This window comes from Embiotoca jacksoni, unplaced genomic scaffold, assembly GCF_022577435.1.
Source record: "Embiotoca jacksoni isolate LCO1_2020_lvr unplaced genomic scaffold, fEmbJac1.0.p SCAF_8, whole genome shotgun sequence".
NCBI lineage: Eukaryota > Metazoa > Chordata > Actinopteri > Embiotocidae > Embiotoca > Embiotoca jacksoni.
Genome location: NW_027185436.1, coordinates 1225557 through 1243739, shown reverse-complemented (window position 1 = coordinate 1243739; position 18183 = coordinate 1225557). Strand labels below are relative to the sequence as shown.

The 18183-nt window shown below is 41.1% G+C and overlaps 1 protein-coding gene across 4 annotated transcripts in view; it reads left to right on the top strand.

Annotated features, from left to right (window-relative positions):
• Positions 1-225: 225 nt before the first annotated feature.
• smarca2 (SWI/SNF related BAF chromatin remodeling complex subunit ATPase 2) overlaps positions 226-18183 on the top strand; it is a 58153-nt gene continuing 40195 nt past the window's right edge. The window contains exons 1-14 of one of the 4 annotated variants that reach the window (XM_069139151.1): positions 226-360; positions 1624-1887; positions 2447-2576; positions 3603-4073; positions 4622-4723; positions 8735-8984; positions 10439-10565; positions 11704-11877; positions 12129-12302; positions 12952-13122; positions 14940-14990; positions 16695-16825; positions 17463-17520; positions 17764-17861. In XM_069139151.1, coding sequence (XP_068995252.1) covers positions 1654-1887; positions 2447-2576; positions 3603-4073; positions 4622-4723; positions 8735-8984; positions 10439-10565; positions 11704-11877; positions 12129-12302; positions 12952-13122; positions 14940-14990; positions 16695-16825; positions 17463-17520; positions 17764-17861 — 2171 coding nt within the window. In that variant the 5' untranslated portion in view covers positions 226-360; positions 1624-1653. Of the gene's footprint in view, positions 361-518; positions 817-1623; positions 1888-2446; positions 2577-3602; positions 4074-4621; positions 4724-8734; positions 8985-10438; positions 10566-11703; positions 11878-12128; positions 12303-12951; positions 13123-14939; positions 14991-16694; positions 16826-17462; positions 17521-17763; positions 17862-18183 lie in introns of those variants that run through there. The other 3 variants (XM_069139153.1, XM_069139152.1, XM_069139154.1) reach the window with 3 other exon arrangements.

The window sequence follows — 18183 nt, the reverse complement described above, 5'->3', positions numbered from 1 at the left end:
AATGTTAAATTCATCACAGCTGATGCTCCAAACAAGATCTGCGAGTTCGTATCAAACTTCTTCATGAGCTTAATCTCATCAGCCTGCAGTCACGGCCACACAGAAAGTTACAGCAAAGGTTACAGTGTCCCCCCCAAAAAAAACACAATAAAATGATTGACACGGATTTAGCCAATCACAGGTACAGGTAGGCGGGACTTCCGGTGACAGTGACAAATCAGTAATGGCGACACAGGGAAAACTTAAACATGTCAGCAAAACAACACCGAGGGGGAGTGAACTTATGGACAGCAGTCATATTTTGAAGAAACATTATAATAATTCCTTCTAGTTGTGTGCAGTTTGAGTTCAACCGAAAAGGTAAAATGACTAACAGCGTTTCGTATTTGATAACCGATGTCATGTAACTGCTCGACGTCCTGCTAACTGTCCAAACTTTCTAACGTGGACAAACAGTCAGCGCCGCCCGGGCTAGCTAGCAGGGCGTGCAAGCTAACGTCGGCTAGTTAGCTTGGAGCTAAGTTCCCAACGACCGCCTAAAGCATCCGGATGATGCGCTTTGTCAAACCGGCTGTTTCCAAATGTTCCGCGAAAGTACAATTGTTCATCTTAAGCTGCCGAACAGGTCGTGCCAGGAGCTCGACTTCCATCGTAACTTTGATTTTGTCTGCACATCCGCGATGGCCACCAGTTTTTGGGGAAGCCATGATCCGATCCGAGTTGTTCGTCCAGTGATCTGAACCGAGCTAACGTCACTAACTGGACGGACGCGGTCCGAAAACAACACGACGCTGCGGCCCGCTGACTTTACAGCGAGTATTTATTACTCTGTGATTCTTGTCTGTGATTCATTTATCTGTGGCAGCGTTGCCATGATGGTTTACAACGATGTGCGTATACGACATACGCCTATTATTATTATTATTATTATTATTATTTATTTATTTTGTTTTGTTCATCGTGTACCTTAAATGTGATGGATGTTGTCACTCCGGGCATTTTTAGTTCATAGTGAAGCTTCGTAATACATTTACTGATGTCACGTGGTAAGATGTACACTCTCCTATGACAGGACCTGCCTATGATTTAAGTACATTTATGCATTTACTGAAAAAGTAATACTTTAACAAGGTATGCTTTAACTTCAATAATAACATGATTGTGTGTACAAAGTTAATAAACTTTTAGAACTATAATCTTTATAAACCACTTGAAGCTTTCTTTAGATGTCACTTGAAGCAGTTTTTTTTTTCACTGTATAGTGCTTGACATGTAAATGTTATTGAAATGCCACATAACTAGAAGCACTTATATACCCTATAATCCTGTCCACGAAAACAGCCATGTGGTAACGTGTACCTCATTTGTAGTTTGTCATAATCAATTTCAATTAATACGACCACACAGGAGTTTATTTAACCCAGTGGGTCATTAGGAGCCTCTTTTTTTTATGCGCATCATCAAACATTGTTTATACACTAAATTAAGCTTGAAAAAACCCGAAAGGCAGTCAATATAAACAACAGCTTACATATTGTAAGGCATTACATTTTCTGACAGTATTGGTTGTGTATTGTTTGTGTGGCATTGAACTGATTGTCTTCCCTGTGTTTTCTCCTGCAGCTGTCTGGTGTCCCCTCAGTTATTCAGTAGATGTCCACCCCTTCGGACACATCAGGTGGTATGTCCCATCCTGGCCCCTCTCCTGGGGCAGGTCTGTCCCCAGGGCCGATCTTGGGCCCCAGCCCTGGGCCAGATCCCTCACCAAGCTCTGTTCACAGCATGATGGGTCCCAGCCCCGGACCAGGAACACCCAACACACCTCATGGCATGCAGGGCCAGGGACAAAGTGAATACTCTCAGGATGGCATGTACACAATGCACAAGGTAACATGAAGTTATTACTGTTAAGTGTCTGTTGGTGTCACTGCTGCACAAAGAAAGAGATGTAGTAGTTTTTATATCACCGTGAGGGCTGGTTATTACAGTCATTACTATATTTATATAAAATAGGAATATTTTGATTTTTATGTTTCTATATGACAAAAAATATCAGTCGAGTTATACTTGTTGTTAGTCATTTTTCAAAAATGTCAAGACATGACGAATTTCTTAATAAATTAAACACAAAAGTAAAAAAAAAAAAAAGAAATAGGTAAAAAGTTAACTTTCTCCACCATAAAACAATTTGTGAAAGACAGAAGAGGCAATACATCACTCCCAGTGTTCTTTCACAAATTGTTTTGAGATTTCATATAATGTATTGTGTTTGTGATGACTTTTGCATTTTGTCTCTGGAGTACTGAAGCTATTTTATACGTGCGATGTTCGCTTGACAAACAATTTTTTACCATAGTTACACTAGACATCTCTGTTTGAGGTAGAAAATGTGTTGTGTACAACGCATACAATATATCTGAATCTTAAATGTATTTTCCGTTCACAGCCCATGGAGGGAATGAATGACAAGACGATGGCAGAGGCAATGCACTTTGGTCACATGAAAGGTGTGGGGATGAGAGCTCTCCATAGTGGCATGGGGCCTCCTCAGAGTCCTATGGACCAGCACAGCCAAGGTATCGTATTCCTCTGCTACTAAATTTGCTTGGTTTGTTTTACTAATTTCACTTCGTAGTCGGGCCACCTTTCTGCTTAGTAACTTCAAACCTTGATCTGTGTTTTAAGGGAGTAGTTCTCAACCTTTCTGGCTTGTGACACCTTAAAAATAATCCGCCGTCACATGTTGCATTTGTCTACAGAATATAACCAGTGTGGGTGAAAAGTTAATCAGTATTTTTACGGTTCTGTTTCTAATACTTTTGGTGCTAATTACAATAAGAAGAGAAGGAGTCTGATCAGCCAGTTTTAGTTATTGGTGCACAGACAAACATATCAGGATTGAACAGTAGAGATCAGTGAGTGAGATCAACTGAACACAAATAAATCGTTCATAATTTTTTTCATGCGAACCTGAATCCTCTGTGTTTGTCTCTCATGATCACTCTGCTATGTCACCATGCCCTCCAGATTTTGCCTATCCTCCCTAATTTCCTGTTTTCTTACCAAACCTTGGTTCTCATGGCGATTCTGCACAGAAACTGATAGACCCAGAACCTTTTTCTTGCTGATATTTTCAGCAAGCCTTTCATTTTTTGTGTTGTCACAATACAAAAGGTATAGGTATATATGTGCTTGACAGCAAGTAGATGTACTTTATATAACAATATGCACTTATGAAAAGAATATTACATTATATTACTTTGTGTGATATTATATTACAGTGTCCCAGTATGACCGGACTTATGCTGGATATATGCTTTTAACATGGAAATCTCCCACACCAGATTATCCAAATGGGGATTATTCCTTTTCATAGAGCGCTTTGTTCGTTATTTATGTTCAATGCGGTAAAACAATTAATCAACAAGAGAAGGTGCAATGATTTGAGTAAAATCTAAAACAAATAGTTTTATGTCAGCAAAGTTCTTGGTAATCTTGCAACCCCTAACTTTTATTAATTTTCTCGCTGACCCTTAGGATGTCAACCACTGATTGAAGTTTGGGTATGTAAAACCATTAAAACCTCTTTCTGTCTGCTTTAGGATACATGTCCCCCCACCCTTCCCCCATGGGAGTCCATGAGCATGCTTCTAGTCCAATGTCAGGTGGTGGAGGTGGACCTACACCCCCCCACATTCCTTCGTCCCAGTCAGGCCCTATGATATCTATGGATCCCCAAGGAGGCATGTCCAGCATGGGCCAGCAGGGACGGGGACCTTCCGCATTTAGTCCGGTCCAGCTGCAGCAGCTCAGAGCTCAGATTCTGGCCTACAAGATCCTGGGCCGTGGGCAGCCGCTGCCTGAAAACCTCCAGCTGGCTGTACAGGGCAAAAGGAGCCTACCCACAATGCAACAACAGCAACAACAGCAACAACAGCAACAACAACAGCAGCAGCAGCAGCAGCAGCAACAACAACAACAACAACAACAACAACAGCAGCAGCAGCAACAGCAGCAGCAGCAGCAGCAACAGCAGCCGGCCCCTAGTGCTAGTCCTTATAACAGGCCTCCAGGTAAGATTACGTTTTACATGAGTACAAACTAATATGATGTTGGTTGCTTCATTATGAAAGTGTTTTCAGATTGTTGTTGCTACAGAGTTAGAATTGTGTTTTTGTTTGACATTTTGGTCTTTCTTGACACTTTAGTGTAAAACTCAGTGATGGGTATGAGGAGCATTAATAAAAAATATTGTATCAATTCATCTACAGATAATTTTTTATAATTACGTGAATAATCACTAAGTCTCAAGAAAACGGTTGAAAACAGCCATCATAATTCCATTGAGCTTATGTTGACATACAGATAACTTAGGTCTGAATAAGAGAGCAGAACGTAAATATGTTCCGTTCACAACGATATAAAACAAAGAAAAGCTGCGATCTTTTAATGTGGAGTGTTTGTCTTCAGAAAATGAACAAAACAAGATAATAAAATCACTTTTGTCCAACTGTAGCTACGATCCCATCACCTGCTCACATCAGAGGTTTGGAGAGAGCAATTTGCAATTTGAAAATGATATAGATGAATTATTAAATATAAATGGTTACTCTGTTAAAAGGTATGCCAATGGCACCTATGGGTGGCCCCCAATCAAGTCCCTGCCCCGCCCCGGCCATGCAAGGACACAATCAAAGCACAGGACCCAAACCTTGGACCGATGGTAAGCACTGTAAAACGCGATATGGTCGTGTGTGTGTGATAGAATGAACTGTATGTTTGAGTGAACACCAAAGTGAACTGCATCGGGTTGCAGCTGTTTATTCCACACATTATAATCCAGCAGGTGTGTGAAAGAGAAAGGTTTTCGCCCCACAAGGCTCCAGCCAGTTGTTTGATGTATAGTTTTACTTCAGATTCTCATTTAAAGGACAGTGAATTAAATTCTCTCAAGCTGCACGACATAGTGTAGAAAGATGCTGCAATCCAAGGTTGCAGCATCTTTCCACACTGGCTTTGAAGTTATCGCTGTGTTGTTAAATGAGACACAACTCCTAACTGGGAGACGGACCTCAGTGACAGCACAGACATTTGGGCACAATTCTATTATAATGTTGGTTCTATAGAGACAAAAAAGGCTCAATTGAGTCAGCAAAAAGCCAAGTCAGTTCTTCTTCACTGAAGCAGGTCTTTCCAGCTCTTTTTTTTCTCTTGTGGCATTTCAAATTCATTTTCTGATTTCCAATCAGTTTAAAGGATCATAGCTTTCTTTGAAATGAAAGGATTGATTGACCTCTAAAGTAAAATTTTATTCATGAAAACATTTCTAGTTGTCTGTAAGTCTCTAAATATACTGCCACAGCAATTTCTCATTCAAACGACACCTCTGCAGCGGTCTTGATGTTCTTTATCGATCTTGTTCCTTGAAAGAGGAACATCAGACTTTAATGATTGGTAATAATTCATATTCATGAGTCGCCTGAGGTTAGGCCTTTCTTGTGTTGTAATGACTAGAGCTGAAAAGCCAATGAAATAACATAGTAGACTTATTAAATAAACAAAAAGATGTATGGTATATGTTTTTGAATCAAGTTAAACTAGAGATGGTCATTTAGAATCATCGAGAATCAAAATGTAACTGTGGAAGAGATCAAAATTCATACATACTGAACAGCATACAGATTGAACCAGCAGCTCTCTAACCATGTCAGCGACTGGAGGTTCGGTAAAGTAAGCCTGCAGTCGTGTAGGGCCGAGTACCTTTTTTCATCTTTCTTCAAACATGAACGTGTTCGGCACTTTTGCAGTGCTCTCAGCTCCTGGAGTCGTGTTTGACATTTTTAAATAGTGTTTCTTTTTTACTTCATGCTTTCATGCACTTCGCTGCACACAACACTCTGAGGTTTTGGTTCCTGTCTTTTGTCCTCCATGTAAGAAAACCATATTTAATGTAGACCAGGGGTCTCCAACCTTTTTCCCTCTGAGAGATCCTTTGACAAAATGAAAGCGTCCGAGAGATACTTGTGTTTATTAACATTTATTACCACAGCTGAGCTCCACCATATCAGCTGAATAAGTATCTGTTGTGTAACCAATAACAAACTGATACTCAACCAGTGCAAACGAGTACAAATGCTGAAAGAGAGCTAACTATTGTTGTAACGTCAGTAGTTTAGAGTTAAGTTACTGTCATCACAGTGCTGTGACTAATTGGTGACTGCAAAGACACTGCATCATGGGAAATGATGACCTTCAAATTAAAAGCATGGCGTCAGAAGTCCTGTCGACTTCTAAACAGAAGGGACTCTTTTCCCACCAAATAACATTTTTCATGCACATAACTGTGCTGCTCACGACCCACCTGAGCAGCACGGGTAAGCAGACCCTCAGCAGTACTCGAGCTGTGTTTGGCTGATAGTTGAGGAAAAGCTGAGCTCACAGTGGCCGGCTAAGACCGTGTAAACAAACTGGTGTCGGCCATTGTAAGTTAAGGACAGAGAGTTTTGTTCACATTCGTGTTGAAGAGCAAGGACTTACTCATTGACAGCTTCAGCCTCCACACTGCAGCTACAGCTAATGGCTAACAGGATAATGGTAACCTCGCGGACTGATTGATTGGGTGAATGAGAGTGAGGCAGCAGGGGTGTGTTTCACTCAGTAGCCGGTCCCCTCATGCCATTTATTTATAGTGTGCATTGCATTCTAAAATGAAAGTTTTACCAACACAAAAGACCACAAAGTGGACACTTTTCTCAGCAGAATCTTCTTGATGCGGTGAACCACGGCGCTCAAAAGCTGCCAGTACCAGGATCAATTTCAGCAAGTGAGACCTGGGCGGGCAGGATAAAGTGTGAATGTAGCTATACATAATTATGATCCACATTTCACGATAAAGATGATTTATGCTGTCGTTCAAGGAAAATAGAAGGAATTTTGTGTCGATACTTTTTTCGAACTGTAGTGACAGAAATATGCTGCAAATAAAAATAAGGAGCTTTTCAACCAGATATGGAGGGTGAAGGAGAACACTATGAATCCTCAGTAATTTACATAATAATTAATTAACAAATTACAAAAGTACATGAAAACAGACAAAAAAGGTAATGCTTAAAATGTATTATTGCAGCAGCAAAAGGCACGGTGAAAAAAAAATGTTGGTTGACCTAAATTACTGTATGTCGGTGCTCCTAAAGGAATAATTTTGGCGCACCGATGTAAAAATAAAAAGTTAGTGAAAAACCATGACACAAAAATCCAAGATACGCAAAGAGAAAAGGGTAACTCCCACTCGGGTCAATTCAAAACTGACTAGATACAAATATTAGATAGTCAAAACATCAACAGTTCCTGGAAGCCCTTCTTAAATTAGTCCCGGGTGAAGGACAAGATTCAGAGTGATTCAAAGAAGAAGACATTCGAGTGTGTGTGTGTGTGTGTGTGTGTGTGTGTGTGTGTGTGTGAAAATGAAACACGACCTGTAATCGTTCTGAGGAAACCCTGGTTGAAGTGTATCTGCCTACTTGAGTGTGATACCATCATGAATATTTCATATCATTGTCCTTCAAAAATGAATTAGAATTTTCCTCTCAAAAATCAAAGCAACCTCATAAAGTAAAGAATATAAAAAGCTTTCATTACAACAGCTACAAATGTAAAATCCAAACCTACACGTATCAACATACCAGTCTTCATCTGTTTCAGAAACCGAGAGGAACACTGGTGTCTGGTTAAAAGATTTTTAGAATTTGCAAAACGTGCTAAAGAAAAGTGAGGATCCTTTTAGACATAATGCCATGAGTATTTTTTTTTATAAATCATTATGGCACACAAAGAGCAGGAAAAACTAAAACTAAAAAAAAATACAGTTTACACCACACCAACGAGGAGACGGTGTAACATCTCATGACAAACAACTCTGTACTTGCGTTTTAGATGCTGGTTATTCGTGACCGGATGTAACTTGTAGCATCATAATACATGAATGAGTGTAGTGATCGTGATTTACTTTCAATAGATGCATTTTTAGTGGTGATAAAACAGCAAAAAACATGAACAAACCAGAGGGTCAAGTACTTGAAGGTGCCCTTAGGTGCTTCAACGAAAGGCTTCTGTCATACAGACACAACTGTTCCTCCAGTAAACTGATGAGGTGATCTTCTTCCATCCCAAATTCTGCCATTTCATTCAGCTGACAAGGATCAGCTTGTAACTGTGACCAGCTGACTTTCCTATGAGCTGATTGGCTGTCGCCTTACATTGTAAAACTGCCCATTGGGGACCTGACAAGCGGAGTCACAGGTGACACCATTAGCTCAGTTAAGGCCATATCACTCTGCTGTAACTTCTACCTCCAACTTTATAAGAACGTTTCGTCTCATTGGGATTCTTTGGTCTGAACTGGGCTTTAAGTTGTCTCAATGACTTCTGTCTCTGTGATATCCTGTTCTGACTCCACGATGTGGAGATCAGGGCTCAGTCAAGGGAAAATATCCCTAGCCACAGGCTTTCTTCTTCTTGCTGCTGAAACATACAGTTCAATGACTCAGGTTACAGCTGGAGTTGTGGTCGTGCCGCGGGACGAAGTTGGGACCAATCACATGCCTACCTGATGGGTTTTAGTTGCAGACGTACACATGCATAGTATATCCAACTGAGGAAAACTTGTCAGTATTTTTTTTTTCCATTTTGAGGATGGAGAATTGACACAAAAACTGACCAAGCCTTTGCTCTCCAGGTCATGGTGGTGAAAACCAAGCCAATGCACAGAAGCACCTCACCCCTGTTCCAAGCGGTCGCCCGTCGCCTGCGCCGCCTCAGACCTCCGGCGTGTCGGCCGGGCCCATGCCCGGCGGTTCAGCCCCGCCTCAGCCTCCCGGGCAGCAGGTGTCCCCGATGCTCCAGATGCAGAAGCAGAACCGCATCACGCCGATCCAGAAGCCCCAGGGCTTGGACCCGGTGGGGATTCTGCAGGAGAGAGAGTACAGGTATTTGTCACATGATCAGCGCTGATCTCACCTTACTTCATAGGAGCACTTACTGCACATACAGTCCATAAACACGTCCTCCTACCGCTGACATTTAACCACGAAAACAGTCATTAAACGACATTTTTGCTTCTGCACTTTCATCCCTTACCTGCTGATGTGTAAAGTTACAAAGTCATACTTTGATCACAGTGGTGGGTGGGTGGGGGAGAGGAGAGGAGGAGGAGGGGGTGGGGGCGGGGGGGTCAACTTACATGTGAAGTAACAATATGAAAATGATTTTGTGTTGAAGCCCTCCAACACGAGGTGCTGTGCATACACAATCACAGCTCACTGCGCTGCCCTTTGATATCCACATGCTGCATCATTTTCTGAAGGCAGAGATGGGTAAGGGAGGTATGAGGAAAGCGGCACAGACTTTAATCTTGCCCTGGCCCTCTGGCTCGTTTCTCTTTTTATCATTTCAAGGCTGTTGTTTTGAAGATTTCTCCTTCGTGTTCTCAGATCACCCTTGTACTACGATATTAATTACCCTCCCTACAGGAAGTCACTGCGTTCGGCTGACCAATAGTGACTTCGTGTGTCAGTCGTGCAGCATTCAACTGACCAATGGTGCAAGTTTGATCCCTCACTCAGAAATTTGTTTTACAGGACTTTGCCTGCTGTTGCGGTTCAGCCAGACATATTTTATTTATGTTCTTTTTTTTCATCTCGGTTAAGAGTCTCCGTTAAAGTGAAGATAGCATTTGTGGACACTTTCACCAGTTATGTTAAAGCCACATAGAGGATTTTATTAATGGCCAAGATGTCGACCTCAAAGAGGCTTCCTCTCTTCACCTCATCCATTCCATTCGGTCATCTCAACATTGCCTCTGTGAAACTATTGAAAAAATAGAAACATTGGTATCGCAACATTATGATCATTTATTATTTAACATCTCAGCACCTGGGTAGTTGTATAAATATAAAAATGTCCGAGGTTATTCAGGACAGGGAGGAGGACAGAGAGGAGGACAGGGAGGAGGACAGAGAGGAGGACAGAGAGGAGGACAGAGAGGAGAACAGAGAGGAGGACAGGGAGGAGGACAGGGAGGAGGACAGGGAGGAGAACAGAGAGGAGGACAGAGAGGAGGAAAGAGAGGAGAGGCTGCAGCACTAGTAACTCCAATGAGATGCTCCTTGTGGAGAGTGTTTGTTTTGTAGTGATTATTTTGGACTTTGTCAAACTTCCGAAGTGAAGTTTTTTATTCAGCTTGAATTGCATTTTTTCGTTGGAAACACTGCCATGTTTATATTAACTCTGTCCCATAAAAACTTGGCTAAATTACTATGTAGTTCGTTGTGGTGACAAACATAATCCCTGCCTGGATTTAGTACATAGGTAATGTGTTTTTGTCCCATGTTTTAGTCCAGTGTGCTTTAGTTTGACTAAACGTCTTCTTAATGTCCCCCAGACTGCAGGCTCGGATTGCACATCGAATCCAGGAACTGGAGAGTCTGCCGGGCTCCCTGCCTCCTGACCTCAGGACTAAAGCCACAGTGGAGCTCAAGGCTCTGCGTCTTCTTAACTTCCAGCGGCAGGTACACAACAGCTGCCATGTTTCATGTTTCATGGGACCGCATAAATATAAAGCCATACCTGGAATGATTAAGGGAATGAGTTCGCTGTTGTTATCAGCGGGTCAGGAGGGCGTTAGGAGAGCTACATACATGAGGTCCACAGACCATTGAATGGACACGCTACGTACAGTTTATCCCACACGTTGACAATTTGCTTGTAGTGGTAGTCGGCTGACTGTAGAGACTCATGTAGCTTCGAGGGGTAGAGAGTAGCTTCTGTAGCACACACACACACACACACACACACACACACACACACACACACACACACACACACATGAAATACAAGAGAAAGTCAAAACCTTGTCTATGGCTAAGCCATGTATGAAATTCTAGTGGGCTTGTGATTTGAAACGAGGGCTTTTAATTTGAAACCGATACAGGAAGTCACTGCATTCGGCTGACCAATAGTGACTTCGTGTGTCAGTCGTGCAGCATTCAACTGACCAATGGTGCAAGTTTGATCCCTCACTCAGAAATTTGTTTTACAGGACTTTGCCTGCTGTTGCGGTTCAGCCAGACATATTTTATTTATGTTCTTTTTTTTCATCTCGGTTAAGAGTCTCTGCTGTGTTTTGTTTCCTCTGACGGTTCCGCTAGTTTCTCTCCTCTGCTCGCTGTGTGTTTCCTGAAGGGTTACACTCATAGCAGTGCAGAGCAGAGACATTTAAAGTCAAGATAATGAAAGTCGAATGAAAGACACTTTCACTAGTTATGTTAATGTAAGTGCAATAAAAGCCACATAGAGGATTTTATTAATGGCCAAGATGTCGACCTCAAATGGCTGACTTCTCCAGATAGCAAAATGAAGTGCTGCGGGATTTGGTTGGATTGCATATTGGTTTTGGATTACTACCGCTAGACTTAATAATATTTATTATTTAGTCTTATGAAGTTCACCTGCATCTGCTTTAATAAAATAACTTCCCAGATGTTTTTTTAATTGGTCATTTTAGGTCATTTGAGCTGCAGTTTTATGAATTATTTTCAGTTATGCCTACTGTTCAGATGCTAACTGTCAATATTTAACATGTACAGTTTAATTAATATAAACATACTTGGAAACGGAATGTAATTTGTAATGTGTGAATGTCTCCAGCTGAGGCAGGACGTGGTGGCCTGTATGAGGCGCGACACGACCCTGGAGACGGCCCTCAATTCGAAGGCCTACAGGCGCAGCAAGCGGCAGACGCTGAGGGAGGCCCGCATGACGGAGAAGCTGGAGAAGCAGCAGAAGCTCGAGCAGGAGAAGAAGCGAAGACAGAAGCATCAGGTGAATCACACTAGAGTTCATTTCACGATTCACAAGGAGCGGCGGAGGCGGAGTTTTAAAGGCTTCGGAACAAAACTGAACAGTACTTTCTCGACCTTTTAATTTTGGTTGTGGAAAATTTGCAGTGACATGAAAGTGTTCGAAACTGACAAAGAAAGAGGACCCCGGTAACGCAGATGTTTTTCTGTCGCGTGCCACGCTCTCCAAATAATACATGCACTTAAACAAGTTTTGTGATGAATGGTTTTCAGGAATATCTCAACAGCATCCTTCAACATGCGAAAGACTTCAAAGAGTATCATCGCTCAGTGTCTGGGAAAGTCCAGAAACTCACCAGAGCCATCGCCACCTGGCACACCAACACAGAGCGGGAGCAGAAGAAGGAGACGGAGAGAATTGAGAAGGAGAGGATGAGGAGACTTATGGTAAGGACTTGAAATCCAAATCACTTTTTTTTAATTTTTTTTTATGAAATGTCACAACAGTCCTTGAAGGTGCACATTAGTTGATGGCTGCAGGAGTTACAGATGTACACGCTGTTGTTTGGTTTATGAAATTTTAGGCCGTAAATCGAGGGACACCTGTGGCCCAAGGAATTATGTTTTTCGGGTTGTCCAATCCGTCCGTCAGAACATCAGTCCGTCCCCTTCTTCTCTGGGATGCCTCTAGGGAATTTCTTCACATTCAGCACAAACATTCACTTGAAATCAAGGATAAGCTGAGTAGATTTTGGTGAGCGAAGATCAAACAATAAGGTTAATATGACCTCATAGAAGATGTTTAGTAGCCAATAGATCAATAATTCACACGCATGCATAACAAAATTCCACACAAATGTCTAATAGGTTAAAATAAAGAAGTGGTGACATTTTATATCTAAAAGGTCAGAAGTCAACTTCACATCGACATCGTAATGCTCTGCACAAACACTTTTCTGGTCATTGTTCAGTGCCATAATTCACGAACAGAAGGGTAGATTGTGACCAGATTTAGCTATAAATAACATTTTGGCAGTTATTCAAGCTGCTCTGCGTCTCTTCGCCTATTAAACAGCTGTCATTGTCCCTCATGCAGGCAGAAGATGAAGAAGGCTACCGGAAACTAATTGACCAAAAGAAAGACAAGCGTCTGGCCTACCTGCTGCAGCAGACGGATGAGTACGTGGCCAACCTCACCACCCTGGTGTATGAACACAAAGCTGCTCAAGCTGCCAAGGAGAAGAAGAGGAAGAAGAAGAAAAAGAAGGTAGGATGAGGAAGGTGGAGTTGGGGTTTAGCATTGGATGTTGCTTTCTGCTGGTAGGAGATCAGATTCGGATCCAGCTGATTTTTGAAGAGTTTTTTTTGCAAGGTTTTTACTTTATATTGCTGTTATACAGTGTTTTTCCAACAGTGTGTTTATTTGTCTGTCTACGTGAACTCAATCCAACCCTCCCTTGGAGCATCGACCACATTTATCTGTTCCGTGAATTATGACTCACAGGCACCTTAATTTCACAGTTCATAATTTAGTTTATTTTGAGCTCATTCCAGAACGACAGTGTGTTTATTTTCCAGGACTACATGACGTCGTGTTAAAAGTGTTAATAAGGGTCTCAATCTCAGTGCCATGGTGGACTCAGAGTCCACGTGAACACATTTCAATTCACGCCCTCTGCAAGAGAGGATCAACTAATCAGTGAACTCGTGTGGTTTTGGCATTCGCTATAACAAACACCTGCAGACTCAGTGAATCGTGACATCCTCGACACTGATGTTAATCATTTCACCAGGCTTTTTCTGTACTTGTATGCTGTCGGTTGAGCATGTGTGAGGATGGTTCTGGGAAGAGCTTCACCATAAATGATTTCAGGAGCACTGCTCAGGAGACACATGCTGCCTGAAAGGACTGTTGATTATCCTGTCCGAGTGCTTTTTAGTTGTAACCTCTGTTCTTTGCCCTTTAATGGAGACGTGGTCAAACATAATGCCACTGAAAGCAACGAAAACCATCAAAGAGGCACTGGCACAGAGTAATTACTTCATGTTGGTGTTCCTAATGCTTTGAATATACCCTGCTGACAGGAGGATAACAGCATGGCAGGACATTGTTTATAATGTAACAGCAATATACTGACTTGCTGACGTAATAATGTTATACAGCGTCACAGTATGATGTGCTTTGCGGGAGTAATTTATGCAGAGCAACAGCAAGCATGGCTGAAAGCAGCTCCACAATAGAGGAGTGAGTTCCAGAAATGGAAGTGACTCCAGTAATGTGGAAGTGTTTTGGTTACAAAACGTTAGACGTGGAACAAACCATGGAAATATTTTGGTTTATACCGAATATTTAAAGGCAAACTGTTAAGTTTATGTCACACTTATTTTCTTGCAATAGTATGAACTTGAAATAAATAATGAAATATTCTTCAGTATTTTGTCATATTGTCAAGAATATTGTCAGCCCAAAAGTACCCTGAAACACTGTGATTTTATTTGACCTGCTGTCGTATGGAAGACCAGTGCTGTGTTATAAATAACATGCTTCCTGTGGCATGCTAACAAACAGTGCTCTTCAACAAAAGGGCTCTTACTTGTGTAGAGAAGGAATTTTGTCAGTGTAGTGCTGTTTCCATCTGCATACTGCCCTTCTGCACTGACTGGAAATTTTAATTACTTTAATTACTCAGAAATCAACGTGTTTTTGTGCCCTCTGTTTAACACACTCAATAAACACACTGCTGGCTTCTGTCCAGCAGCAGTAGTGAACATCAGGAACAGCTGCAGCTTCCTCAGAGCCGTAATTTGAGAATTCTTTACTCCGGTGGCCCCGCCCCCTTTCCTCTACATAGCCAAGATGGCGACCGTTTAGGGAGAAAAGTGTCCAGCGTTTCACACTTCTCTTTTTGGGGCGTTTTGAGTGCATCATCCGGGTACTTATAGAGCACTGCATGTTTCTGTACTCGACAGTGTGAACGGACTTATGCACTCATAATAGTGAGTGTTAGTACACAAGTATGCCGTTTGGAACACAGCATTTGCAGTGAAATGTCATCTGATTGGGTTTGTGTGTCTTGTGTCCAGAAGGTAGATGGAGACGGTGAAGGCACCAGTGCCTATGGACCCGATGGAGAGGTGAGCTGTAATTCTTCACAGTATATTGTTGTTGTTGAAGTGTTGCAGTGTTTTGTCCCATTTTGGTCATTTAACAATGAATGCCTGTTGGTCTGAAACGTCACTTTAAAGTGGCTACGATCAGTTTTTGGTGATAACTGTGTGTCGATGAGAATGTGAAAACTACGTGTCAAAGTGTAAGGCTTTCTCATAATGAGGGATCTATAGAGAGTTATCACCTGAATGTGCTGCTCTGTTTGGCTTTACAAAGCTATGTAGTGAATGTCAGCTCATTGTGTAGTCTGTCCCCTCCACACCAAACAGGACATACACAGTTTGAGACTAGCTGGTGAACATAGTGAATCATTCAGCAGCGGAAGAGACATATATTTTCATCTGGAGAGCAAAAACACACCTAAAAAAGAGGGAATATCGGACGTATTCAGTTATTCCTCCGTAACTGATCAATATGTAAATAAGCAACTGTTTGCCATATCCAACAAGTTCCACATTTCTTCACATGGATCTTCATCTGACTGGTCTTTGTCCTTTAACAAACGTGCTATAATGAGTCGGGGTATGCTATATCGTTCACATTAACATCTGAAAGCATTTTAATGTGATAAAAGAGTAATATTGTGATAATGGCAATATTCCAACTTATTCATGTAAGATGTGACATCATACTATTACACAGCATAACAGTATGATGTCATTATGCCTCCATGGCGGAAGAGGAACCTGACAGCAAACTTTAATGTTTATGCTGACATATAACACTTTATTTTGTTGCAGTTGTATATTTGGGAAATTAATACAAACATATTTTTCAGTCTTTTTTTATATCTGCAAGAATATTGTTACAGAAATACCCGTAAATATTGTGATGATATTTATATAAAGTCACATCGCCAATCCCTACTTAGGAGATTTATTGCATTTGTGCTTTTACTGAAACTTGTATTATGGCTGCTGCAAAATGAAACACATGCTTTCCCTCAGCCCTGAAAATGTGTTCGGGAACAAATTTAAAATTCAAAAAGTATCTACATATCAGATGAGACGAACAGTGATTATCCTTTCAGAGGCAGATTGCACCAGCAGAGGCAAATCAAATGTCTTCTAAATATTGCAACAAAACCAAATAGATATCTGCAATGTTTGTTTTCATTCACAGCTCCAATGACTTTTAAATGGGTTCACCACCTTCTTTTACCATATTAATAGCAGATATCAAAACTTTATTAAACTTTAATTCAGGTCCTTTTAAGTTCATCTGATAATTTTTATGCTTTTTTTAAAGTGCTTATCTTTTGTCTTTTGGGGTTGCACAAGTAATCAAGTTTTTCCTTTTAATATTGTTTTTATAGTTTCAGATATTATTAATACCCTCTTGATATCAACATTTGTTAATATTTGTATTCCCTTTTTAAATTTTTTAAATTTTTTTTTTTTTTTATCACATGTAACCATTAAAACAGCAAAAAACCCAAACAGATACAGCTGATGAAAGTGAAGCTTTGTGATATTGTGGTTTATGGTACTCATGCCTACATAAATGATAGAATAGATCTCATTTGGTCCACACATCTTAAATTCCTAAAAGCACATTTATATTTTGAAATAAATAATGATGATTTGTTTTATTCTAAAAGTTAAAAACATTAACATTTGTCTGAGTTGATCTTTATTTAAGTTGGTCCTTGTGTTTTGTTTGTCCTGTAGCCCATGGATGAGAGCAGCCAGATGAGTGAGCTGCCAGTCAAAGTGATTCAGACAGAGACTGGCAAAGTTTTGCAGGGAACAGATGCTCCCAAATCCAGCCAGTTGGAGGCGTGGCTCGAGATGAACCCTGGGTGAGGACGCACATTGTTGGATAGTACTGTTATCAGCCTTTGACATCCCTTTGACCTTAAATTGATGTTATTGATTAGTTTTTACAACGTGAGTTTCCAAGGATTTCTGTTTGTGGCACTTTTTCTGTTGAGCCATGGTTGTTTGTTGGCACGTAATTTTCTTAGAAAAATCCTTAATATCCAGAATTAAACTGAAACCTCTAAATCAAGCTCTCAACAAGCAGATCCTTTTCGCACCAAGTCAAAAACAGATATACACTACAGTTGTAGTCATTAGATGGGGATATCTTCTATAAGGTGACTATTCAGGGTATTCTGGGTCTTTTCTACTATGAGAACATAATGACTGGTAACCTGGAGCTTCCCATAACCTGCATCTGTCAGAATCTATAAGGTTGGTTTAGTCTCCGCCTTGTTTTCCAGTGTATTTTATGGTGCGTTCAGGCTGCTAGGAAGAGGGAAAGTTCAGATTTCTTTCCTCTGAAAGTTCTGATCCCTACGGCCTCGCTGCTTGTTAAGAGATAGATTCTGCTGACGGTCAATGTTATTTTTCCTGTGTGGCGGACAAGAGATGAAATGTTGTAACTTTGTATTTCCCTTGTTTTTCTGTTGTTGCCGATTTCTCCTTTAAAAACAGGTATGAAGTCGCCCCGCGGTCAGACAGCGAGCAGAGCAGCTCCGAGTTTGAGGAGGAGGTCAGTGACTTCCACATGAATGAACTACCACAGTGAATGATTTAAGGTTCTCTCGCCTGTCCTGCAACTCCTCAGTGATCCAAACAATATTAAACGGGATTTAGTGCACATCTCAGTCAGATAGATACGCACATCAAAATCCACCAGGGGGCTGTAGCTGTATGCACTACACACTTGCTACCTCCGTCTGTGCTCTTATTATTTCGTGCTCACAGTTATGTTTTCTTGACTTTGTCTCATAAGGAGGAAGACGAGGCGACCAAGGCCGAAACAGAGGAGAAGAAGATAATCGATCCCAATGGAGTTTTAGTGACTGTCAAAGCTGCCAAGCACATCATTGAGTATTGTATTACTTCTTACTATCTCACTGTCTCACATTTACTTCAGCCGGTTTGAAAAACAAAACTTCAGTCCAGTTCAGACATTTTGGAAGTTTAGTGCACTTTTGTTGGAGTATTTACAACAAGTGGAAAGATTTTCAACATTAGAAGTTAACAACATGTCAGAGCTTCCCTCTGATTTTCCCAGCAGATAGATAAACAAATCACAACAAATAAACAAAAAACTGAATGTAGACTTCTAGAGGGTTTAAGGAGCTCCGTCATCAAGCTGCGCTCCGGCTGAAGCTTGAAATATCATTATAAACAATTTGAAAGAGTGCAG